Source organism: Tiliqua scincoides, chromosome 3 (assembly GCF_035046505.1).
Source record: "Tiliqua scincoides isolate rTilSci1 chromosome 3, rTilSci1.hap2, whole genome shotgun sequence".
Classification (NCBI taxonomy): Eukaryota; Metazoa; Chordata; class Lepidosauria; order Squamata; family Scincidae; genus Tiliqua; species Tiliqua scincoides.
Window position 1 is genome coordinate 57363972 of NC_089823.1, and position 27358 is coordinate 57391329.

At 45.4% G+C, this 27358-nt stretch overlaps 1 protein-coding gene across 5 annotated transcripts in view; it reads right to left on the reverse strand.

Annotated features, from left to right (window-relative positions):
• The window catches only part of APP (amyloid beta precursor protein), a 195212-nt gene that overhangs the window by 66586 nt on the left and 101268 nt on the right, over window positions 1–27358 (reverse strand). For all 5 annotated transcript variants that reach the window (XM_066622528.1, XM_066622530.1, XM_066622529.1 and 2 more), the window contains exons 5-6: window positions 21007–21200; window positions 14585–14787 (exon numbers count right to left, since the gene is read on the reverse strand). In XM_066622528.1, coding sequence (XP_066478625.1) covers window positions 14585–14787; window positions 21007–21200 — 397 coding nt within the window. The remainder of the gene's footprint in view (window positions 1–14584; window positions 14788–21006; window positions 21201–27358) is intronic.

Consider the following 27358-nt stretch of genomic DNA (forward strand, 5'->3'; position numbering starts at 1 on the left):
GTGTTGGGAGAGTTAGGAAAGACAAAAGAAAATATTTCTTTACTCAGCGTGTGGTTGGTCTGTGGAACTCCTTGCCACAGGATGTGGTGACAGCATCTGGCCTGGATGCCTTTAAAAGGGGATTGGACAAGTTTCTGGAGGAAAAATCCATTAAGGGGTACAAGCCATGATGTGTATGTGCAACCTCCTGATTTTAGAAATGGGCTATGTCAGAATGCCAGATGCAAGGGAGGGCACCAGAATGAGGTCTCTTGTTATCTAGTGTGCTCCCTGGGGCATTTGGTGGGGCCGCTGTGAGATACAGGAAGCTGGACTAGATGGGCCTATGGCCTGATCCAGTGGGGCTGTTCTTATGTTCTTACAATAATGATGTACAGTATCTGTAAGCAACTGAACAGTTCTGCATTATGCCTTGCAGTTTAATTTCTGTAGAAATTGGCCATTTCATAAAATCAGTAAGAGTTTATTAAAATCACCAAGAAGTTACTTGACAATTTTCTCTATTAATACTGATTTTTGGAGGTTTATACTCCTTACTTTAGGGAAACTGATTGCAACAAAGAATTCAAGAAGGGAGCATCTGAGTGCCACCACCTTTGGCATCCTGAAGTCAACCACTTTGCAACAAAGAGAATATGGGAAAATAAGAAAGTCCTAAGAGCTACAAATTGGCCCTTACTGCCTTAAACCTATCATACGCTGAGTGAAGCTATCCTAGAGAAAAAAATTGCTTGATGAGCAAGCATTACTGACTTTTTGAGAAAAACAGACCTGTGAAGGGCTGAAGTGATGTAGCATTGAGAAGAACTAGGGGTTTTAGGCTACTCTAAGAATCTGTTCACACAACGAGTCTCCAGCAAAGGTGGGATAGTATTTTAAAAATAAAATTTAAAAGGAATTTCCTTGAAATCCATCCTACATCTGTTAGGCACAGCCAGACACAGGACCAGAGGCTGTTTGGGACTGGCAAACTGGCATGACTAACAATTCAGGATAAGTCACTCAATGGAGAGCCAGGGTGGTGTAGTGGTTTGAGAGGTGGACTCAGACCTAGAAGATGCAGGTTCAAATCCCCCCTTAGCCATGAAGCTTCCTGGGCCAGTCACTTTCTCTCAGCCTCAACTACCTCACAGGGTTGTTGTGAGGACGAAAGGAAGGGAGCAGCTGTGTACACCACACTGAGCTGTTTGGAGGAAGGGCGGTATAAAAATGTGAAAAATAAATAAAATAAATGGATATATATGGATATTTCCATCTTGCATTTGCTTCGGCCCAGGAAAGGCAGTATATAACTCCCTATACTGAACACTATCTCCCGATCTTGTCTGATCTCAGAAGCTAAGCAGGGTCAGGCCTCGTTAGTACTTAGAAGGGAGACCGCCTGGGAATACCAGGTGCTATAGGCTTATACCATAGTCTTTCGAGACTGAAGGTTGCCAACCAAATCTTTTAAATACATAAATACCCAGTATCTACTCAAAAATATTTAAACAGGTGGAAAACTGATAAGTTCAGACGCATTTACTGACCAAAATAAGCCAGAAAGGTAGCTTCTTCTCTTTCAGACCTCTCCTTTGCTCTGGAGATTATTTTTGCAAAGTCCAAAATCAGTGGGGTCCTTGGGAAAGAGTTAGAATGGCTGACATAAGTTGTATTTATTTCTTCTATATCTGTATCTAAGCTAAGAGGAAAATAATGTTCTTATGCCAGTTTTAAATAGTACTATACAACATAGCACATCAGGCTGAATATTTAGGGGCACACCAATTAATCTTCAATACCACATTTTGTAGATCAGATGCAATTTACAACCATTGAGTAGAATCATCCCTGTGCCCAGATCATATGATTAGCTGAATTGGATATTAGGTTCCACTCTAAACATAAATAGTGTTATGTGAATAGTCCCTCTCACCCCAGCACAGTGTCTTTTCTAGTGGGTGTTCGCTGGTGTTCTACATCTTTTGGATTGTGAGCCCTTTTGGGACAGGGAGCCATTTGACTTTTTATGTAAACCACTTGACTTTTTGCTGACAAGCGGAAAAATAAACTGTTAATAATAACAATAATAATAATACCAACAACAACTTTCCAGTGAATTGTGTTAACATTCAGATTCTTGGCAATGGATTGCATGTGTCGATACATCTGAGTGCGAAGAAAAAAATGTACATTTCTTAGCAGCACTACACAAGGGGTTGAAAATAATATATATAAAGACAGATTTCCTCTGGTAAAAATCGTAGCACCTGACTTGTGTGGCTTCTTCTGAAATGAAGTCTCTAAGGGCCCAATCCTATCCAACTTTCCAGCACCAGTGCAGCTGCAATGCAGCCCAAAGGTAAGGGAACCAATGTTCCCACACATTGAGGAAGCCTCTTAGACTGCCTCCTCACCACAGGATGCAGTGCACACCCCACTGGCACAGCTGCACTGGCAGTGGAAAATTGGATAGGATTCGGACCTAAGTTAAGAAAATGACTAACTAAATTTATATTCTTGAAAGTCACGTATTCATTCTAACACTCCTGAAGACAAAAGTTAAATTTCACAGAGGCTTTTGGAATTTATCTAGAGAAAACTGTGAAGCTGGCACAAGCTTTAAGAAAAACACTTGGGCATTAGCTACACAATAGTAGTAATATTTTCCCAGCAGTCAGTTACAGGAAGGAAAAATTAAATTAATAGTTTCAAACACAATGCCTAAGAGTAATCATTTCAACAGAATTAAATAGCTTAAAAATTGTAATTTGTACTGCAAACAATTAAGATTGAAATTTATTTCCGAACGTTTTATTTTTAGTCTACACTAGAGCAAGGGAATAATTACAATATGGAGAAACAGCATTCTGAGTTTGAAATGTGCTTTTAGCTACCCAATAATTAAAACAACAACAGCAAAACCACAAGCCACTTCCTTGTGTGAAAAGAATATTTCATAAAAATAAAATGGGATTAAATGACTACCGTGAAAAAGGTACAGGCTATATTGTGATGATTACGCTATGCTGGCAGAATTCTGTATTTAATGAATATTCGTAAGTGGCCCACACACATCTTCATGATAGTCTGTACTGTGTTCCAGGATTTTTACATAGCTTCCTTTCCTCCTTGACACTAGTGATGTTAAGACCATGATGTTGCCTTACTGCTAATGCATCTTGATGGGTTGCTTTTTAGTGTTTATATTTTGGTATTTACATCTGTACCTCAACTGGATATCATGGAGTGCAGCCAACGTGAACAGAAGTTTCCATTCATAGTAGAAGAGTTCCTGGAGGGGGGCGGGCGGAGGACAAAGGTGTAGATCCAATCTTTTACCTTTCAGTCAAAGTTTAATACTCTAAGCCAGTGTTTCTCAAACTGTGGATCAGAACCTACTAGGTGGGTTGTGAGCCAATTTCAGGTGGGTCCCCATTCATTGCAATATTTTATTTTTAGTATTTAGACTTGATGCTACCACGGTATGTGACTCCATCTGGGGAAATGTTACAGAACTATACTTTTAACAAGCTACTATGTATATTCTTTTAATAATGATAGTAAATGGTACTGAATCCTGGGTAAGTGTGGGTGGGATTGCAGCCTAGGATTCTTAAAATTTCCCTGCTTGATGATGTCACTTCTGATCATGACATCACTTCTGGTGGGTCCTGACAGATTCTCATTTCTAAAAAAGTGGGTCCCAGTGCTAAATGTGCGAGAACCACTGCCCTAAGCAAATGGTTCATAAACTGTTGGGATCTGCATCAACTCCCAGAAGTGACTGGTGATGATGTCATTGCCAGTTACGTCCAGGGTTGGAGACCCGAAAGCACCTTCATAAACAGTTGTAAGAGGGCCAGGGCAGGCACAAGGGCTTTGCCCAACACTCTGTTTTTGCACACCGGAGCTCTTCCTGCTGTGCTGAGTTTCCAACTGATGTTTGGAGTGGTGCGGACTCCACCACTCTGTGACACCCTGGCAAGTGACTTGCAACATCCCAGGGCATTGCGACACAGTTTGGTAACCAGTGCCTTAACCCCATTTTAAAAATATATAGAGCAGATGTTTAAAAAGGACATAATGTTCTGCAGGCATTCTCACAGTCATACAAGTGCATACACAAAGAGATGCCAGAGTCACATACAGGTGGAGCCTTGGTATCCTCAGGGGATTCATTTTCAGACCCCATGCAGATACAGAAAACTGCAGACAAGGAAATCTGTGTCCCCTTTAAACCCTTTGGCCCCTTTAAACCTCCAAAGGCGACTGGAGCTGGGCTCTGGTTGCCTCCAGAGGGCTTTCTGAAGCCTGCAGAGGCCACACACGTCTGTCCATGCCCAGCTCCAGTCACCTTCAGAGGATTCAGATTGGGCCCAAGTCTGGCTCAAAACGTGGGTCCCCCAGACCTGTGGAGCCAGATCCACTGATATAGAGGTAATCAATAAAACACAGTTTAAAAACACACTGGTCTTTTCATGGAAGAAACCCATCACTGCACAAGTCAATCCCATGAGTATTTTAAACACATATCCAAAGTGTAAAAGGATCACCACACTTTTGAGTGGGAAATACACATTGGTTATTTACAAAATTCCTTTAAACATTTTAAAGAAAACACTTCAAAAAAAGTGAAGAAACTTACTGAAGAACAACATTACTTTTAAAGTTAATACCTTTATATCACATCCACCTTCAATCATCAAACTCAAGAACATGACTGACAAATGTGGATCCGTCAGCAGTCTCTCATCCAGACATGGATGAGATTCAGACCTGCTTACGCTTCAGTATAATGGCTACATCATGTTCTGTCAGACTATAGTGTGGGTTAAGGTCAGTAAAGGTCCCAGATGGTGGTGCTGGGGGATGCCTGTTCGACACCCTGGCCCTTGAGATGCGGGGTGCCACAGGGCTCAATTCTGTCCCCCATGCTATTTAACATCTACATGAAACCGCTGGGAGAGGTCATCCGGGGGTTTGGAGTGGGGTGCCATCAATATGCTGATGACACCCAGCTCTATCTCTCCTTTCCTCCAGACTCCAGGGTGGCGGTTGAGGACCTGGAGCGCTGTCTGGAGGCAGTGAGGATCTGGATGGGGGCTAACAAGCTGAAATTAAATCCGGATAAGACAGAGGCTCTCCTGGTTAGGAAATCCTCGATGCAGGTGCTGGACTATCGGCTTGCGCTGAATGGGGTTGCACTCCCTCTGAAGGAGCAGGTCCGCAGCTTGGGGGTCCACCTGGACTCGCAGCTGCTCCTGGATTCCCAGGTGGCGGCTGTGGCAAGGGGGGCCTTCGCTCAGCTTCGGCTGGTGCGCCAGCTGCGGCCGTACTTGGATCGTGCAGACCTGGCCACGGTGATCCATGCCTCGGTGACATCGAGATTAGATTACTGTAACGCACTCTATGTGGGGCTGCCCTTGAAGACGGTTCGGAAACTGCAACTAGTGCAGAATGCGGCGGCCCGTGTGGTTACTGGAGGTAGGCGGTTCGACCCTGTCAGTCCGCTTCTCCAGCGGCTGCACTGGCTGCCCATTCGTTTCCGGGTCCAATTCAAGGTGCTGGTATTGACCTTTAAAGCCCTATACTGCTCTGGACCAGGGTATCTTAGAGATCGCCTGCTCCCGTACAATCCGGCTCGCCCTCTCAGGTCATCAGAGAAGGCCTTTTTACAAGTGCCGCCGCCTAGGGAGGTACGTGGGGCGGCTGCAAGAAATAGGGCCTTCTCAGTAGTGGCACCAACGCTATGGAACTCCCTTCCCCTTGACTTAAGAATGGCTCCCTCTCTTGAGACCTTTCAGCAAGGCCTGAAGACCCTTCTGTTTAAACAGGCCTTCTGAGTTCTTGGCCTTTTAACATCTTTTTAACATCTTTTAATATTTTTTACAGGCCTGATTCTTTTATGACTTGCTGCTGCTCTATGCTCTTTTTACCTATTTTTTTTTTTACTCTGACTGCTGTTTTTAGTATGTGTTAATATGTTTTTATTTGTTTTTTAAATTGTTTTTAATATGTTGTAAGCTGCCTTGAGTCCCTTCGGGGAGAAAGGCGGGGCAGAAATAAAGTTATTATTATTATTATTATTATTATTATTATTATTAAAGGTCTAGTGAAGTCTCTATATTTTCCTCAATGGTTGCTTCAGGATTATTGCATGTTTAAAAAGCTGCTGATGTCCCATATCTTTCTCTAACATAGCATCCAACTCATCTCCCTTTAGGCAAAATTTAGAGCTTAAAAAAGACTATTCACTAATTTTCATTTGTTATAGCAAGGAAATGAACCTTCTCAGTAACAACTGCAACTAAGAAATAAGATAACTCAGGAAAATTAATCTATTTTGAATGTAGTAATTCCTCAAAGACTTAGGTCAGACTTATCAAATGGCATTCACTCTGAATTGCTGCTCATCATTTTTCCTCCTACTGCGGTTATGTGCAATATAATAATGCAGTGATGATACATGAGCCACAGCTTTTGTACTACATCATTGCATCTTATGTAATGGGTGGAGAGAAGTCTGATCACCATCAGCACCATGGTGGAAAAAACTCCAATAAATTCAGCTGGAATTTAATATTGTAGGTAGTTTAATACTGTAGGTAGTTAAGTTAAGGTAGTTAAGCATTAAGGAATGTTCAGTCTTCGGAGGAATTAATGTGGCTTAAAACAGCTAGAGTGTTTATTCCTTTTTCTTTTTAGAAGAATATGCAATAACAAAGAGGAAATGTGAGATTAAGAGTCAATTTCTTGTATATGTACCTCTGCTCCTTTGTTTATTAATTTTCCCAGGATTGTTTTCGTCCCCCATTTCTAGCTCCTCAAAATGGCCACTCAGAGAGAGTGAGAGCGGCTGTAGGCACTTGTGATAGTCAGGTAATAGCAATGCAAGATGAAGTGCTACAGCTTATAAATAATCACATTTTGAGAATTGAATGCCAGCTAATATTACGGAATAACAAAGAAGCAGATAACTCGGAGAACCCTGCCTCAGCAACAGGGCCTCAGATCTCCTGATAAGACTAAAACCCTGTGAAAGAACAGATACACCAGTTGCAAGATGACTGGGCTTTTGCTTATTAGGAAAGCAATTCAACAAAGCCATTCTCTCCCTCTCCCTTTTCTCCTCCTCCTGTTCTACAGAAACAGAACAGCAGCTAAAATACACACCTTTCATATAATATGTTTGCCAACGGGCACAAAATAACAGGCTGCCACCTGTCAGTCACCAGACAGGACTAAAATTGTGCTGCTCCTTGAAAGTGGAGGTGTATTTGTGTACCGCTCTACCGTGAAAATAAGTCGGCATGAGAAATGCATCTTTTCCTGCTTCGATGCTGTGCCACAAATGCAGGGATCGGAACGTAACAGCCCTATTGTGCATCCCTTCCACCCTCGAGGGTGCCCGGGCATGCAGGTAGGTACAGGAAATGGGAAGCCTGCAAGAATGTCTTGCATCATCATTACATCTACAATGTTAATAGCGAATTTTTAAGATTTGAATCTTGTTTACAAACACTGATTAGGAGGATCTCCGTACCCTATGACATAAACCTAACCCATGAGATGAGGCCAGTACACCCACACTGGGTTAGCCCTAACCTCAGATACTGTCACTGTACATAGAAAATTAATTCATGTTTAAAGCCAACCAAGGGAGAGGGCAAATTTGCAAAGGAAGGAGAAATACAGCATGTGAGCCATAACCACAGTTAGAAGGCCAACAGCACTGAGTCTGCACTGGACCAGTGTGATAGACTCCTATGGTTTGAGAAGTTTGTAGCACTGATTGGATAGCCTTTTGTGCTATTGGACATCAGAAGAAGAGCCATGCCTTTGCCACTGCAGCTAAAATAGCTTTCCTTTATAAATTACAGAAATAAAGTTCTGATGAAATTACAAGTTTTGATATTGAACTTGTTAGAGTATGCAGAATAAAACTGTGATGGGGATTAGATACAAGAAGTACTACCCACTGAGACCAATCAATGTCAAATACAAAAAAAATATATAAATATTTAAAAATGGGTAACAAAAATGATAGTGCTGAAGTCACCCTGATATGATCTTGCAAATTAAAACAAGATTTACTGCTTGATAATTCACATTGTCAAAAACATTACTACACTGACAAGGATCCTGTTCAGATGATACCCACCTCTGGAACCTGCTTAGTCCAGGAGATCACACATGATTTTGATACTACATCCTACATGCTGTGAGAGAGATGAATGAGGAGGCACGTGATCCTGAGATCCATATTCACTGCATGCACAGGTTCTAGGAGGCAAATACCATCTGAACAGACTCTAGCCTCAGGGAAGAAAAGGGATTGAGAGCACATGGACAATGGCAGCTGCAAATGGACAATGACAACTTGAACCCCTTCCAAGACCCTCTTTGCTCTTCCCCATACTTAGCTACCTTGGAGATCTGCTCCAGCAGAGAGAAGGCAGGGTAAAAATCTTTTCAATCAATGTCAAAACACAGAAGAGATTGTTAGATTCCTGAAATTTTGTATTATTGGTGTCTATTAGGGAAGAAGTAACTTTTTGATCAACCTATTCCTAAAATTTTATTCTACTATTGAGTTCGTATTTGTATCCTCTTGTTTCCAACTGATGAATGATGGGCATATAGAAGTAATTTATAGCCAAAGGAAAAGATGATATATTAAATTACCTGTCTATTTTGGTTGTCCACACATTTTTTGTTCTTAATTTAAAATGATGAGCCAGCAAGTAATGCCTCTTACTGACATGCATCCCTCCCACTTTCTCAGAGTATACTAAAATGGGGAGATTTGTAACCGTGAAGCCCCCTTCTCAGAGGTCTCCATGTCCGGATTAGTCTTTACAAGTGGGTAGCTCCTCCCTCTCAGGTAGGCAGGCCAGAGTCTTTTGGACTTCCTGAGGGGAGGGGCTGCCTGGACTTCCCCAGACTGTCCAAGCTTGAAGAGCCCCTCCCGAGTGAGTTTTATTCGGATGCCAGATGACTCGTGTTCCTCCGTACAGTACTGTAGTGGAGGTTGTCTGCTGTGGCGTACTGCATTGCACGTCAGCTTCAGAGATGAACGCGGAATGGGTCCAGGTGGCGCAAGGCCCTATCCTGGTTCCATTGTTACTTTGCGTTGCTCTATGCCCCCCTGACCCTACTGCTTTAGTTATGACTACTTCTCTTGTGTTGTTTTTTTTGTACGGCTGCAAGGGCGGGCGGACTAATCCGGACATGGAGTCCACTGAGAAGGGGGATTCACGGTAAGTACAAATCTCCTCCAGTGGGATCTCCATGTCCGTCTTAGTCCTTACAAGTGGGATGTGCCCAAGTGGTGCTCCTCAAGGGTGGGAGCTGCTGTAAGTCTATAGTGCTACACAATGCCTTGCGAAGGCTGCGTCCCCAGAGGCAAAGGCGTTGATCTCTTAGTGCTTGATGAAGGTGTTAGGCGAGCTCCAGGTAGCTGCCCTGCACACTGCTTCCAGGGAGGGGTGAGCCCTGAATGCTGCTGAGGTTGCAGCTCCCCTGAGAGAGTGAGCCACTGTGCCCTTGGGGGTTCCTTGCTGGATACCCTGTAGACCTCGGCTATGGCCTCACTAACCCATCTGGAAACGGTGGAGGGAGACACGTTCCTGCCTTGGTCACTGGGTCTGTATGATACGAACAAGACCTCTGAGCGCCTGTGGGCGGAGGTCCTAGAGAGATAAAAGCTCACTGCCTGAAAGATGTCGAGGGCATGCCATTCCCACTCCCTGGAATGAGAAGGATTGGGGCAGAAGGTGGGCAACACCACCTCCTGCAAGCAGTGAAACAGGGAGTTCACCTTGGGTAGGAAGGTAGCGTTGGTGTGAAGGACAATTTTGTCCTCCTGGATCTGGCAGAGCTCCCTGGCTACGGAGAGGGCTGCCAGCTGGCAGAAGCGACGCCCACCAGGGAAGCGATCTTCTGTGATAATAGCTTTAGTGAGCATGTCGCCATAGGCTCAAAAGGAGGCCTCATCAACGCTCTCAGCACCAGGGTCAGGTCCCATGTGGGGGTCCTGGTCACGGGGGGCAGATTGAGGAGGCTCACTCCCTGAGAAATTTTCTAACATGGGGGTGCGATGCCAGGGCCCTTCCCTTGGGGAACCCCAGGACGGAGGTGACTGCTGAGACCTGCCTCTTAAGGGTGGCCATGCTGAGGCCCTTGTCGAGGCCTGCCTGGAGGAAGTTCAGGAAGTGCTTGACCCGGATGCTCTCCAGGTCAAGGTTCCGGGGTTGGCGAATTTGGTTAGGACCTGCAGGTTCCATTGTAGACTTGGTTGGTGGATCCTCTCTGGTCAGAGAGAAGAGTAGCCAGTACGGCGGGGGAGTAGCCTGACTTGGCTAGCCTCTTCCGCTCAATCTCCAGGCAGCTAGATGGAGCTTCGTTATCTGTGGGTGTGGGATTGGGCCTTGTGAAGGTAGGTCTGGACGCTGGGGAAGGGGAATGGATGGGGAGATGGCCAGCTCCCGCAGGTCCAGGTACCAGGGCCAGCAGGGCCAGTTTGGGGCTATGAGGAGGACCTCGGCCTGCTCTAGGCTGACCTTTGTGAGGACCCTCTGCAGCAGCCTTGTGGGGGGAAAGGCATAAATTACTCCTCAGGGGCACCGTTGGTGGAGTGCGTCCAACCCCTCTGCTTCCAGACAGCATCCTCGGGAGAAGAACCTCGGCAGCTGGCGGTTGCGGCTGCTAGCAAACAGGTCTAAGGTCATCAGACTGAACTGACGGTTGATCCATGCAAAGACCTGTGGGTGAAGCCTCCATTCTGAATGGTCGAGGTCCTGGCGACTCAGCCAGTCTGCTGCTGTGTTTTCCAGTCCGGCGATATGCTCGGCTCTGATGGACCTAAGGTTCTTTTCCGCCCACAGCATCGGTCTGTGTGCCTCCATCTGCAGCTCTGCTGACCTGGTGCCCCCTTGCCGTTTTACATAGGCCCTTGCCACAATGTTGTCAGTGTAAACTAGAAAGTCTTTGTCCCTGAACTGGGGGAGGGCCAGCAGGGCCAGTCGAATGGTCCTCAACTCTAGCAGGTTGATGGGAGCTTTCCTCTCGCTTGGGGACCAGCGGCCCTGTGTTACATCCTCGGGGGTGTGGGCACCCCATCCCTGGAGACTCGTGTCTGAACAGGACAGCTCTGTGGTGTATCTGGATGGGTGAGCCCTGGTCCAGTCTGTGTGGCCACCTCCACCATCAAAGGTCCTTGAGCGTGAGGGAGTCCAGTCTGACACGCTTGCTCCTTTTGGAGATGATGAAGTCCTGGAAGGGCAGCAGCAGGTGCTGGAGGGACCGTGTCCTGTACCTGGTCCAGGGAATGATGTCCTGGCAGGAGGTCAGCATGCCCAGGAGATGGGCCAACATCAGTACGTCCGGTCTGGGGGAGCGGAGGGCAGCATTGATCAGATCTGCAGTCTTGGTTCGCTGTTCTGGGGACAGGAAAACTTTGAACTGGGAGCTGTCAATGATTGCTCCCAGGTGTTCTATGGTGTGTGAGGGTGTCAGGTGACTCTTCTCCAAGTTGATGAGGAACTCATGGTTCCGGAGACATTGGATGGTCTGGTGCAGGTGTAGGGTGCCCTCCTCTGGGGAGGCAGATCTCAGCTGTGCCTTCTGTGTCGTGTAGCTGTGCCTTCTGATGGACATCAGGATGGAGCGTAGGGTCTCCATCTCGAATTTCTGTTGATGCATCCATTTGTTGAGTCACTTGAGGTCGAGGATGGCTCTGGTGCTGCCGGATCTCTTGGGCATGGTGAAGAGGTGGGAGTACACCCCGGATGCCCACTGCTCCCTTGGAACTGGTTCGATGGCCCCGACCTGTAGGAGGTATTGGATTGCCTCGAGTGTCGTGCCATGCTTTAGAAGGCACTTGGGTCTGGGGACCTGTAGGAACCAGTTGGCTCGATAGCTGGTCGTCACTGAGACTTTGGGTCCTTTGTGCCAAAGCGCTGGGGCTGCTGTCCTCTGGGCTTGTGGGCTGGCCGTCTTGGGTGCCAGACGGGCCTTTGACTTCTGAAAGGGGTCGCACAGGATGAGGTAATGGGTTGAGAGCTCCTCAAGGGCCGAAAGGGTGCTGGGACCGCTAGGCAGGCCTTGAGTTCCTCTCCCTGGTAGGCAGTACCCTCTTCTTTCCCCTGGACTCCACCAGTAGTGGGTCCAGGGTGTCCCCGAACAACTTGGATCCCTGGAAGTGGAGGCCGGTGACCCTGGCATGTGAGGTTGCATCCACGTCCCAGCTACGCAGCCAGGTACTGCAGCGTGTGGCAACTCCTGTGGCCCCGGCCCTGGCCAAGAACTGCAGGCCATCTGCTGTGGTGTCTGCTACAAAGGCGGCAGCTGAGGCCATCTTTCTGATATCCAAGCTAGCCCTGGAGCATAGCTTGTGGGTCTCACCAAACTGCTAAAGCCAAAGCACCAATGCTCTGCAGCACATGGAAGCGGAGGCCTGCAGCGCATTGGAGGAGGCCTTGAATTCCCTCCTGGTGGCTAGCTCTACCTTCTTGTCTGTGGGATCCCTTGGGAGACCATCACTGTCTGTGGGGGGGGGGAGACGGCTGGGGATCCCAGTGCTGCTACTGGGGCATCCACCAGGGGTGACTTGAGGCGGGCCATGACCTCTGGGGGCAGGTTGTAGAACCTGGTGGAAGACTTGCTGGAGTCCCTGCCCCTATTTGAGTTATTCCACTCCTTGTCCACCAGTTGTTGGAAGAAAGGAGAGAAGGGAAACCATTGGGGGGTTTCTTGCTGGTTTGGGAAGACTGTTGGGTACCCCTAATTGGTCTGGGGCCCCATATCCTCATGGTGCTCGGGCTGCAGGTCCAGCACCTGAACCAACCGAGACTAGCTACTAAAACTGCTCAGCGTAGAAGAGGTGGGGCTTGTGTGTCTCAACCTCGTCTCCCGATATTTCTCCTCATCCGCGGATGAGGTGTGGGAGCTCCCTTCGCCCTGATCCTGGAGGTGGGTGTGTTCGGGGGTGGCACTGTACACGGATGACATCTGGCGCTTCTTGGAGGGGGGGAGTGTGGGTTCATCTTCGTCCTCCTCTTCCTCCTTCTCTGGGAAGGAAGCTGGGAGCCCCGTGGGTGGATGCTCTGGGGTGCCCCCCCATGGTTGCTGGTGTGTCTCCATGGCAGCGTTGATGCTGGCCTGGACCATGTCCTGGATGGCCCTGGAGAGCTCTCCCCAGTCTAAGGCACTGAGCCCCGCGCAGGGAGTGTGCAAATCAGGAGCCTCGCTGGGGGTGGCCATGTGTGAGGGAGGGGGTATCTGCCAGTTCGAGGGGGGGCTCACCACTTCTCCAAAGTCCGGTCCGGTCCCGGGCTGGTGCGTGGCCAAGATGGTGCCCGCGCACGTGGTCCTCTCCTCCGCTGCTCTCCTGCTGCGGCTGGAGGCGGCTCAAATGGCTGGACAGCCCCCACTGTCGCTGTGAGCCTGCCCTTGCCACCCCTGCCCCGCTGGGGGGGGGGGCTGGTCTTCGCGCTCTTCAGGCGCTAATCCAAGATGGTGCCCGCTGACTGCGTGGGGCCCTGGAACAATGAGGAGGGGAGGAGGAAGCTCCGCGCCCCCGCTGCTGCTTGGGGAAAGTGGCTTCGGAGGCTGGCTGCGGCCGGAGCGCTCGCAGGCGAGCCTGCCTCGCCCCTGCCAGGTGTGGGCGGGGTGAGCGGCTGGAGACGCGGGAGTGCCTGCTGGGTGTGCGGCTGCCACCGCTTGAACATTTGTTGTCAGCTAAGGAAGGGGCTGCCCTGGGGTCAGATGAGGGCAACCCGGGTGCTCCTCCGTTGCGCGGCTGCCCTGGGTCAAGTGAGGGCAGCCCAGAAAGCAGGCCCGGTTAGCTGCTGCCTCTTGGTAGAGGCACGGGGCTCAGGCGCAGAAGGGCTCGAAATTCAAGAATAGATTTGGCTGCCTTGCTCTAAAGCAGGCAGCCACGCGGGAGGCTCCAGGCAGGCTGCTGGTAAAACAAAGGAAAAATTTCTTAAAGGGACAGCTGCCAGCATTGCCTGCTGGAAGGCTGGAGAGTTAGGAAAAGGGAAAATGTTTCTTAAAGGGACAGCAGGCAGTATTGCCTGCTGGATGGCTGGAGAGTTAGGGAAGAGGTAAAAAGAAAAAAAAATACCCTCTTAGCTTCTCCAGTGGGGGATTTCAGCGAAGCTGAACCCAGCTCTGTTCTGCTTCGCTGAAAGGCTAGGCCAGTCTGGGAAAGTCCAGGCAGCCCCTCCCCTCAGAAAGTCCAAAAGACTCTGGTCTGCCTACCTGAGAGGGAGGAGCTACCCACTTGCAAGGACTAAGACGGACATGAAGATCCCAATGGAGAATTGTCATGCTCGATACTGTGTTACTTAGAAGTTCACATCTATTTTAATCTCCATCTATTACACACAGATGAGAATGTTCAAAATATGATTCAGTTACGTGATCGGGAATTTGAGAGGCAACAAGAACAAAAAGTTTGCAAATCATAATGAAAAAGCAGGATGAGGTAAGCAACTTAGAATATTTTGCTGTTTGGAACATTTTTAATAGTAAAGGGCAAAAATGCATTATGAAGATCCATTCCTTAAACCTCATGTTCATGTAACCATCAGCTTACCTCGAACCACCTCCTCCACTGACTCTGTAGTTGTGGTGGTGGTAGTGGCAATACTAGTGGTTCTTTCGGTGGCTTCCCGATATTGGTCTTCTATCTCTTCTTCAGCCTCATCACCATCATCCTCCTCCTCATCAGCATTTTCATCTTCCACATCTGCACCATCCTCTTCCTCTGTTAGCTGCTCTTCTGCTACCTTGTCATAACTGAAAGCAAAAGACTTGGTGAAAAACCATGTTTTGCTCATATTCTGTCTTGTAACAGCCTTTGTTACTCCTATCTCTGACTAAAGGCATGGACGAAAGTCTATGAGTCTTCTGAAAGGATATAAACAGCTTCTGTGTTGAGCAAGTCATTTTACCCTGGATTTTTAAAACATGGCATCACAACAGCTATGCCAGACAATATGACTTTTCACTGAACTCTATTACTGTGCTTAAAAAGAAGGAAATCAATGCTTTCTCCTTTGAGAGACTAAGCATTTGGGAAACATCTGGCCAGGGAGAAAGATATTATTAGCCATTTCTGCACTGAATCGTATGTAACCAGGGCTGAGTGGTAGAGTAGATGATTTGCACACAGAAGATCTGAGGTTCAATCCCTAGTATCTTCACATAACACTCAGAACTATCCCTGTCTCAAACTCTCTGGTGAGGTTCTCTTTAATCAAAGCTATTTTGGAAAATGTGCCTAAAAATTTGTCAACACTGTTGCATTGCAATAGTGTGTAGAACACTGTTCTGTATTCTGATCCTAAACAACTGGAGACAGAGAGGGACAAACACTTGCTTTTCAATGTTCATAGATTACTAGCTAGACAGAATTTGTATTTAAAACCAGGTAAATCAGGAGTTTTGGCAATTTCAATAACAACCAATTTATTAGAGAGCCCATAAAGCAGTCAAGCTGTGCAATAAAATACACTCCAAATGCCCCAAGCCACTACTGGAAACAGAGCTGCCCCAAATAATACAGAGGGTATCCAATACTGATATAAGTAATGAGCAACACACTATGTAGGAGTCTTATCTCATAAATGAGGTCAATATGGAAAAAAACCATCTTAGAATTCAGGAACTGGTTGCATTTTAATATTGGAAAAAATGCTACTAAGTTATAAATACCTTTGATACTTAAAATAGATGAATGACTTAATATATAGCATAATTATTTTTTAATTAGAAAATTATGCAGAAGAAGAGCGACTCCTGGGCAGAAATACAGGGAAGCACTGCCAGGTCTTCTAAGATTCTGAATGCCTGTGTCTCTCAGGACTCAGATCTTTAGGTTAATTGGATTACAGGACCCATTAAGTGCATCTCCTAGTCTACTAATGTGCCTAGGTTCTCTGTCAGTTTACATCCATTTCAAATAATAATGCGTTATCTTCTTGTTTACTCTGCTTAACATTTGTGCTTCTAGAAAAACGGAACATGACTGCTCCAAATGCAGGCTCTTCATACACATCTTGTAAAAAGCAGGTTATTCAGAGATGCTCTCTAATACATAAAAGCACAGTCCATTAGAGGCATCTATTGGCACTTAAGTGGTACATGAGCAAACAGTCATATGAGAGAATGAATATTAACCTAAACTCCCATGCAAGCACTCCTTATATGACAACAAGCTAAATTTGCAGATCCATCTGCCATGGGGTTTGTCTTCGGTCATAGCAGTTGTAATTTCTCTTAGAGCAATTTTTTCTCTCCGAATCAAGTTCAAAGATTACATTACAGACCTGAATGCACATGCATCTGAAAATACCAGGCCAGATTTACTGATCACTCTGACAGAGAGGAATTTTATATTGCTGAGCAACATTCTTTGTTCTTATAGAATATAGATTGTCAGAAGTGGGGTTGACCACTGATGTCTACTGTTCCCTTAATGTAATATTCATCAACCCAAGAGAAAGCAATTGTAGAAGTTATAGAGTAGACTGTACTGTGTTCACAAGAGCCAATACAATCATAATAATCAAAATCCTCAAATGGAAATACAGCAGCGTCCTTCCAACTTCAACCACACATCATTTATAGAACTATCAAATTCTTACACACATTGCTGCTTCCCATACTGCTCAATTCAAATTCCACCACCTTCCTAACTATAATCATTACTTTTTCTCCCAATACTTCTTGTTTTTCAAAAATGAGTCACATTTATAACAAAAACAAATCTGTTAAAAGAAAAATCACGCCAAAATGCCTGGGCCCGAATTGAAAGAACTTGAATGATTTATTCTTCTACCAGGCAATGACAAGATAAAAGAGAAGACATCAGCACAAGTAGGACAGCAGAGGAAGACTGGCATATAATTTTAAGATTAATTCTGAGGCAATATACTGGAAGTCTGGAGGATAACTTTATGTATTGTCTGAAAACATAAGTCTTAAAATTGAAGCTTACACAGCCAAAGAATTGGCTGAGTTGTTCAACTAATAGAAAGATTCCCTTCCAAATTCTTAGATCTTATTTCCACCTTAGGATTGCTAGGTCATAAATGCTGAAATGACAACTAGTGGGATCGCTAGATATGTATGGGCCTATATGGCCTCTAGACCAAGCAAACCTAAGTTCAGATAAGCATGCACTCTACAATAATTGGCTATATGCACATGCATACAGACATAATGAAGAAACCACCAAGCATTATGCATCATTTGCACTTTCCTGCAAATGATACAAAGCCCAGTAGCAGGTCAGGATTTGAAGAAGAAAATGTTCGCCATGACAGAACCCCACTTATTTCAATGGAACTTAGCCATGACTAAAGGTTAGTCATGAATAGCCAAACTGAGGATAGCAATTTACTGCTAAAAAGTTCTATAAAGTGTAAATCAGTGCTATATAACCTGTGGGTTATGACCCTAGTGGGGTCGTGATTTCTCATTTGGGGGGTTGTGGCAGCCTTCCAAAGCATGTGCAAAAGAGGGCCTGGATCCAATCTAATAATGCAGAGCTATTCAAACTGGGGCATTGCGACGCCCCAGCCTGACAGCCCTGGCCTCTGCCTCCTTAAGGGGCTGGGGCAGGGGGAAGGCAGCGACGTGATCCCCAGAATTGAGTTGCTAAGGGAAACTGCAGGGACTGGGCTGTACTCATCGGTCCCTGCAGCAGCCTGTCGGGTACGGGGAGCCCTGAGCGAGCATCTGCAGGGCTCCCCAACGTTCCAAAATTGAAAGTGGAGCGATCACGTTCCACTTCTGCAAAACTGGAAGTGGAACGCAATCGCTCAGCTTTCACTTTCGCTCAGCTTTCACTTTTAGAAGGCTGGGGAGCCCTGCAGACGCTCGTGCAGGGCTCCCCACACCCCCAAAAGGCTGCTGCAGGGACTGGTGAGTACATCCCAGTTCCTGCAGCCTCCCTTAGCAACTCGATCCTGGGGATCACGTCACTGCCTTCCCTCTGCTCCCGCTGCCTCCTCCCTCCGCTCCCCTGAAAGGACTTACTGCGGTCCTCAAACTCCCTGTGAGTTTGAAAACTGCAGCAATAATGGTACTGGCTTATGAAAACTGAGTGCTTCATATAGTCCTGCACTGCCTCTTCTCACTGACTTGCCCAGCAGCTCCTAAGGCTAGCCCTGCTCAGGTTGCTGCCTCACAGGGTTGTTGCGAAAACACAAGAGGCAGGCAGGGTCCTGGAAGGGGGTAGGATTAGTGGTGGGTTCCCAGTTTCATTACTTATTTGGGATGTGGCATGAAAATGGCTGAATTTCACTACTGAAATGAAACACACTGGCAAAGGTTTTTCTGAGCTGTTTGAGTTAAACACATGCAGCACAACCCCACGTATGATTAATCAGAAGTCCCACAACATTCAGTTAGGCTTTCTCCCAGGTAAGTGCCTAGGACTGCAGCCTTAGTGTAATTGTAGCACCCTACTTATATGATAAGGCACTTATGGCACAAGCCTAACATCAGATTTAAAGCAGCAGAACACTGCCCTGTTGCCATAAATTGGATGCAGACAATGTGCAGAGCAGCTATATTTGAATTGCTGCTGCTAAGCAGCAGCGGCATTGCCAGCCCATTTCCAGGGCCATTTAACTGCTCAATTGCAGGGGCACAGGGCTCATGGCGAGGAGGTAGACTAATAGGATGTACTGGGGAGGAACCAGGTGGATTCGACAGCAGTTGTGCACACCAGATCTTATCCCCTTTTAAAAACATCCCTGCGCCTTTTTTCTCCTTGGACATACAACATCAGAATGGCTGGCCTATGTCAGAGGAGACAGACACGGCCTGTAGGCTTATGTTGAAATGAAACTGTTTTTTATTTAACTCCCATTTGCCTTCAGGTTGCCCCCTACCTCCACCATAGCATGCAATGTGTGCCTTATTGGCATGGTTGAATGCTATAGCATGGCAGGGGATAGGATTGGGCTCTTAGTGTTTCTTTTGGAGATGTACTGCTTTGGGAGTTGTATCTGTTTCCCTCACTATCTTGATAGTCAAGCATCAAAAATTGCAATGAGTAGTTTACAATTAGCTACTGAGACCTTGACTCAATATAGTGCTAGACACTGGCTTGCTTCCCCCCCCCCTTTCTGAAGTACATATATCACAGTTGTTTCTCAAACTGTGGGTCAGGACCCACTAGGTGGGTCGTGAGCCAATTTCAGGTGTGTTTCCATTCATTTCAATATTTTATTTTTAATATATTAGACTTGTGTCAGTATGGTATGTGACTGCATTTGGGGAGATCTGTACTTTTAACAGGCTACAATGTATATGCTTTAAATAATAATAGTCAATGGGGCTTACCCCTGCTAATTGGGTAAGAGGCACTTTTTCAAGTGGGTGCTCCTTTTTTAGCAAGGGGAGAGTAACTGGCCCACCTCACCCCAGCACTGTCTGTTCTAGTGGCAGTCTGCTGGTATTCATTTGCATCTTTTTAGATTGTGAGCCCTTTTGGGACAGAGAGCCATTTAGTTATTTGATTTTTCTCTGTAAACCGCTTTGTGAACTTTTAGTTGAAAAGCGGTATATAAATATTGTTAATAACAATAACAATAACAATAATCCTGGATAAGTGTGGATAGGATTGCAGCCTAGGATTGTTAAAAATTTTTCCTGTTTGATGATGTCACTTCTGGCCATGACATGACATCATGACATCACTTTCAGGTTAATGACATTTCCAGTGGGTCCTGACAGATCATCATTCTAAAAAGTGGGTCCTGGTCTAAAAAGTTTGAGAACCACTGCCATAAATGATTCACTGGGGAAAGGAAAGGGGCTACAACTCAGTGGTTCAGCACATGCTTTGAAGCAGAAGGTGTCCGCATCTTCAGATAACACACACTCCCTCTCCCACAGACAGAACAGTGTTCAGGCCTCTTCAAACACAACTTGATATTCTTAAAGACTGACTATATTATAAGACATAGCAAGGGACTATTTTTAATCTCTGAGGACTTGAAGAAAGACACCATAAGGCATCATCAAATCAAGTTGTGACATTCTTATGAATTTCCGTGGAAGAGTTCCTGGCACCATAATAGGAAGATCCTTGACAGTGTCTTCAATAAAAGTCACTGTTACGACAACCTATTGGTGAGTTTCTACTGCTTTAGAGGATGCGTATAATATAGCAGAGAGCACTAACTGGATATGCCATTGCTCAGTTCTGTTACCTAAAAAGCATATCCTGAAATAGCTTTTCCAACTGCACAGGTAAGAATCCAAGCTATCTACAATGTAAACATTTGGAAACATTCTGTTGGCAAATGACTACTCTCTTCACTGCAGCATAGCTAGAATACAATTCTGTAAAGAGCAATTTAATATTTTATTGTGAATACAGTTTACAATTTGCATTTAAAGAGTCCGTCAAACCCCCCCCCCCCCCAAAAAAAAAAAATTCCTAAAGCAACATTGCTCTGTCGCAGTTTTAAGGTTAGTTGCCAAATTTTAGCTGCCTGGCAAGGAAGGGATATATGCACGTTACAAATATCTTCAGAGATCTTAAGTCATGCAACAAAGAGACATTTTTCTTTACTAATAATAACAGGGAAAGGCTTAATTGTTCCCAATGAAGCAAAATGGCTGGCACCATCAGCTGTTAGGAGAAAGAATAAGAAGTGCTTGGAATCAGTCTCTGTCAAACAGTTGACACAGAATATCAACATATAGGATAAGGCACATTCCAATATTACGCTTGCCATGAGGATATGCTTTCCGACAGAAGCCACAGTAGTTAAGTTTGCTTCAAGGCTGCAAAGGGTGTACTGAACATATAGGATGTGTTTCCAAGTAAACAATCACTGGGGTGGGTTTCTTGCTGACAATCTACTGAAGTTGAGGAGAACTCCAACATCTCACAGCCTTTCAGTCAAAGGGTCCAGAAACTATTCCCATGCAGGCTCTCTTCAATATTCATTGTGGTCTAATAAACAGATTATGGGAAAGCTGCAGTCTTACCTGCCATCTGCATAATCTGCATCTGCACCTCCCCACCAAACATCAGAGTCGTCTTCTTCAGCCTCCGCTGAATCAACGTTTTCACTCTCATCAGCTACTGGGCAGCAAACAAACTCCACACCACGGAACTTGTCGATCCCACAGGGTAACAGCATACCGTAGTCATGCAGATTCATACCCTTTTCACTACAGGACTAAAAACAAAAGGGGGGGGAGAAATGATATATTGTTAAACAATAAATACGCCAAAAAAAGATTTTGCATATTGGTTGGCAATTGGATTGAGCGTGTCAACTTAGCACCCCATTCAAACCTCAGAGAAGCCAAGAAGATTTTTCCAACTGGTGGTGGCTCCATGCGACTGTCACACCATGAGAGCCACACACCACACGGATCAGGCCTAATCATGTGGACAGCATCCAAAGCAACACCACATGTGGCTTCCATAGGGCCTGCTGTAATGTTTCCATTATCCACCCCACAAGCACTGAATGACACCTTTCATGTGTCATTTTATCCTTATGGAAAAAAGTGAGCTAGATAGTAGGGTTCAAACGTGGCTAAACAATTGCACTATTAGAATTCCTTAAGTTAGTCATGGTTAACAAGTTAAGTCATAACTTGTCTCATTGATTTCAACTGTGTCTCAAAATACTCCTGAAATAACTCATGAGAGGTCAAAGTAGAAAGCCACCTAAAAACATGAAGTCAATTAGGAAAGGGATTAAAAATTAAAAAAGTGACTGAATGAAACACAATAGAGGTGATAAAAATCAGAGTGATGGGGAGAGACTAGAAGGGCAAACTGTCAACACTCACTATCCCTTAGGGAAGGTCCACAATACAGAATAAAACATATGGCACTCACTGCCTCAAGAAGCTACAATGCTCCTAGCATGATTTTCAAAAGGAATATTGGGTAAGTTGGTGGAAGAGACAGCCAAGAGTCACTGCTGAATCTTACAGCTAGGAAGTCAATTTCTATTTATCAACAGTATCTTTATGACTATTGGATTATATGGAGTCAGGTGCCTTTTGTCTACTTGCCTGGCTTGTCTACTTCCCTGCAGCATTTACTGACTATCTGCAGGAAAACAAAGCCTCATGTGGGGCTACTCTAAACTAGCTGTGAAACGCTTGAGTTTTATTAGTTTAACCATGTGAAACCGAATCTTTGTGAGGATTTGATGAACCTTGCAGCATAAATAAATATTAGTACATGCAGACAGCATTAAGAAAAAGTTGCAGTGTAAAAGGCATGGAGATTAACTACGCAGGATACAAGGTACTTTGAATTTTTATTTTCTAAGCAGGTAGATACAACATTACAGATACAATCTTGTACTCTAGCTCAAGAACACTTGGAAGTCAGAGTGTTCAGAGTACCATCTCTGAATACACAAATGTACCTTTAGGCATTTCATAGAAAATACTTGTGACCAGAATTAAAAACAGGGACATAAGTGATCTTAGATGTTTTAAGCTAATTCTTACCGCATTTCTCACAGACAAAAATTATTCAGTTGAGACAATCCCCAAAATCATTATTTCTTGGGATCAGAGATGTACATGTGCATGCACACATTCTCCTTGGTACTGGCTGAACTCAAACTTTCCTGCTAAACCAGACTTTCCTAAGATAACAGTATCAGGAAATTGTGATTTAAATGTTCATTACAAACTAGGATTGCAAAATAGAATGGATCTGTTTAATGTGTGCTAAAAGTACAGTTTCTGAAGTTTGGATATCATTGGACATTAGCCCCCTCTTCACACATTAACTGTCCACGAAAAGCAAATGCTTGAGGACACCCAGGACTGCACTGCTTAGTCTCATGCACTGTCAATTATAAATATGTGAAACCCCTCCCACCTTCTACATATGAATGAAGGGTGGGAGCAGGGATAGTTTGTGCAGATTAGTTGCAGTGGGCAGAGCTGAGAAGCAGAATCTTGATACTCCACATATGTTCACTCTCCACAGATAGTGAATATATAAAGAAGCTACTGTGATTTAACAAACCAGGTGGGAAGCAGGAAAGAACAAGAGAGAGGAGGAAACACATGTGCCAGTCCTGATTTGCCTATGAAGGATAAAGAGATCTTAGGGTGGTAGTGAGCAGTTCAATGAAAATGTCAACCCAGTGTGCAGTGGTGGTGAAGGCAGCCAATTCCATGCTTGGGCCCATTAAAAAGGGGATAGAGAATAAAATGGCCAATATTATTATGCCATGGTACAAAGCGATGGTGAGGTCACATTTAGAGTATTGTGTCCAACTCTGGTTGCCACATGTCATAAAGGTTATAGTAGAACTGGAAAAAGCACAGAAGAAGTACAACCAAAATTATTAGTGGGCTAGGGCACTTCCCTTATGAGAAAAGGTTACAGCATTTGGGACGCTTCAGTCTAGAAAGAAGGTGCCTGAGGGGGTATGATTGAGACATAATAAAATTATGCAGGGAATGGGTAGAGAGGATAGGGGAATCTTTTTCCCCTCTTCCACAACACCTGATTCAGGCAGACATTGACAAAAATTGAGTGTTGAGAGAGTTAGAACAGACAAAAGGGAATATTTCTTTACCCAGTGTGTAATTAATCGGTGGAACTCCTTGCTTCAGGATACAGTGATAGTACCTGGCCTAGATGTCCTTAAAAGGAAATTGGATAGATTTATGAAGGAAATGTTCATCACAGGTTACAAGCCATGATGACTATAAGCAGCCTCTGGGTTTTAGAGATAACCTCTCTCTGACCAAACGCAAGGGAGTGGCAACAGGATACAGGTATCTTGTTGTCTTGACTGCTCCCTGAGGCACTTGGTGTGATACAAGAAGCTGAACTAGATGGCCTGATTTCGGGGGACGGGACGGACAACATTCTATGTTGAATGTACTATCTCATAGTTCACAATTCTGAAATTCAGACTGCCCTTTTCTATCATGAAAATATCACAAGTCAATTCTTTAGAAGTTTGCTTTTGATGTACTTGTTGGCAACCTTCAGTCTCGAAAGACTATGGCATCACGCTCTGGATGGTGGTTCTGGCACAGCGTCTAGTGTGGCTGAAAAGGCCGATTCGGGAGTGACAATTCCTTCCACACTGGGAGCAAGTGCAGTCTGTCCCTGGTCTGTCTCCCTGGCTGTGGGCCTTCCTTCTTTGACTCTTTGCCTCAGTCTGTTGGCCAAGTGTTTCTTCAAACTGGGAAAGGCCATGCTGCACAGCCTGCCTCCAAGCGGGATGCTCAAAGGCCAGGGTTTCCCACCTGTTGAGGTCCACTCCTAAGGCCTTCAGATCCCTCTTGCAGATGTCCTTGTATCACAGCTGTTGTATACCTATAGGGCGCTTTCCTTGCACGAGTTCTCCATAGAGGAGATCCTTTGGGATCCAGCCATCATCCATTCTCACAACATGACCGAGCCAATGCAGGCGTCTCTGTTTCAGCAGTGCATACATGCTAGGGATTCCAGCTCGTTCCAGGACTGTGTTGTTTGGAACTTTGTCCTGCCAGATGATGCAGAGGATGTGTCAGAGGCAGCGCATGTGGAATGCATTCAGTTTCCTCTCTTGTTGTGAGTGAAGAGTCCATGACTCGCTGCAGTACAGAAGTGTACTCAGGACGCAAGCTCTGTAGACCTGGAACTTAGATTGTTCCATCAGCTTCTTGTTGGACCAGACTCTCTTTGTGAGCTCGGAAAACGTGGTAGCTGCTTTACCGATGCATTTGTTTAGCTCAGTATCGAGAGAGAATGTTGGAGATCGTTGAGCCAAGGTACACAAAGTCATGGACAACCTCCAGTTCATGTGCAGAGATTGTAATGCAGGGAGGTGAGACCACATCCTGAACCATGACCTGTGTTTTCTTCAGGCTGATCGTCTATCCAAAATCTTGGCAGGTCTTGCTAAAACGATCCATGAGCTGCTGGAGATCTTTGGCAGAGTGGGTAGTGACAGCTGCATCGTCGGCAAAGAGGAAGTCACACAGACATTTCAGCTGAACTTTAGACTTTGCTCTCAGTCTGGAGAGGTTGAAGAGCTTTCCATCTGATCTGGTCCAGAGATAGATGCCTTCTGTTGCAGTTCCAAAGGCATGCTTCAGCAGGACGGCGAAGAAAATCCCAAACAAGTTTGGTGCAAGAACACAGCCCTGCTTCACTCCGCTTCAGATGTCAAAGGGGTCTGATGTGGAGCCATCAAAGACAACAGTGCCTTTCATGTCCTTGTGGAAAGATCTAATGATGCTGAGGAGCCTGGGCGGACATCTGATCTTGGGGAGAATCTTGAAGAGGTAGTCCCTGCTGACCAGGTCAAAAGCCTTCATGAGATCTATGAAGGCTATAAAGAGTGGCTGTCATTGTTCCCTGCATTTCTCCTGCAGTTGTCTAAGGGAGAATACCATATCAGTGGTGGACCTGTTGGCTCTGAATCCGCACTGCGTTTCTGGATAGACGCTCTCTGCAAGTACCTGGAGCCTCTTTAGTGCAACTCGGATATACAGCTTTCCTACAACACTAAGGAGACAGATGCCGCGGTAGTTGTTGCAGTCACTCCTTTGTTCTTTTGATGTAAGTGTTAGATAAATATAGTCTATGTGTATGTGGCTGGAAATCAGATGAGATATCCTGATATGTCAGAAGACAATTTGAGGATTTCCAGCTACAAACAAGAACAAGGCCCCAGGAATTTTAACTGATCTTTGGCTCAAAAAGGGGGGCGGGGACTTTCAAGTATCCCAGTGCCATAAAGTGCATAAGGGTGATAAGAGATTTCTGGGGAAGTTAAAGTCATCTGTCTGTGCCAAGGAAGGGGACAGATAACAATGGATTGGCAGATTGATGGTATCCAGACAGAGTGGGCGAAGTGGGATAAAGGACTGGCAAAAGCATTTGAAATCGGCCCCAAACTTAACTCTAGCCCCCAAAGTCTACCATAATCATTTTATACTTTTCTGTAACCAAACACATGTCATTTTATACAGTCAACATGGTTGTCTACAGACTTCCATTTTCAAGCAGCACCTAATATCCTTCCAACAACAACCAAAGCTGGGTTGGAATACAGCAAAAATACTTAAGGCTAAATCAAAGTTAGTCATGACTAAGTCCCACCAACTATCATGCCTCAAATGATCTTCATTACTATGTAGTCATGAATAAGCTACTCTGCATATAACCTTTGATCTTTGTAGCACTCTCAAATTTGACATTTCAGGAACACCAGTTTACATACACTATATTCCACTTAATCAGATGATGAATTTGAATGAACAAGCAGCAGCAAACAAGGATAGCTTTTGCTTAAAAGCAAACCTCTTGATTGAATCTTCCTCTTAAATCAATAAGAACATAAGAACAGCCCCACTGGATCAGGCCATAGGCCCATCTAGTCCAGCTTCCTGTATCTCACAGTGGCCGACCAAATGCCCCAGGGAGCACACCAGATAACAAGAGACCTCATCCTGGTGCCCTCCCTTGCATCTGGCATTCTGACATAACCCATTTCTACAATCAGGAGGTTGCACATAAACATCATGGCTTGTACCCCATAATGGATTTTTCCTCCAGAAACTTGTCCAATCCCTTTTTAAAGGCATCCAGGCCAGATGCTGTCACCACATCCTGTGGCAAGGAGTTCCACAGACCAACCACACGCTGAGTAAAGAAATATTTTCTTTTGTCTGTTCTAACCCGCCCAACACTCAATTTTAGTGGATGTCCCCTGGTTCTGGTATTATGTGAGAGTGTAAAGAGCATCTCCCTATCCACTCTGTCCATCCCCTGCATAATTTTGTACGTCTCAATCATGTCCCCCCTCAGGTGTCTCTTTTCTAGGCTGAAGAGGCCCAAACGCCGTAGCCTTTCCTCATAAGGAAGGTGCCCCAGCCCCGTAATCATCTTAGTCGCTCTCTTTTGCACCTTTTCCATTTCCACTATGTCTTTTTTGAGATGCGGCGACCAGAACTGGACACAATACTCCAGGTGTGGCCTTACCATCGATTTGTACAACGGCATTATAATATTAGCCGTTTTGTTCTCAATACCCTTCCTAATGATCCCAAGCATAGAATTGGCCTTCTTCACTGCCGCCGCACATTGGGTCGATACTTTCATCGACCTGTCCACCACCACCACCCCAAGATCTCTCTCCTGATCTGTCACAGACAGCTCAGAACTCATCAGCCTATATCTAAAGTTTTGATTTTTTTGCCCCAATGTGCATGACTTTACACTTACTGACATTGAAGCGCATCTGCCATTTTGCTGCCCATTCTGCCAGTCTGGAGAGATCCTTCTGGAGCTCCTCACAATCACTTCTGGTCTTCACCACTTGGAAAAGTTTGGTGTCGTCTGGAA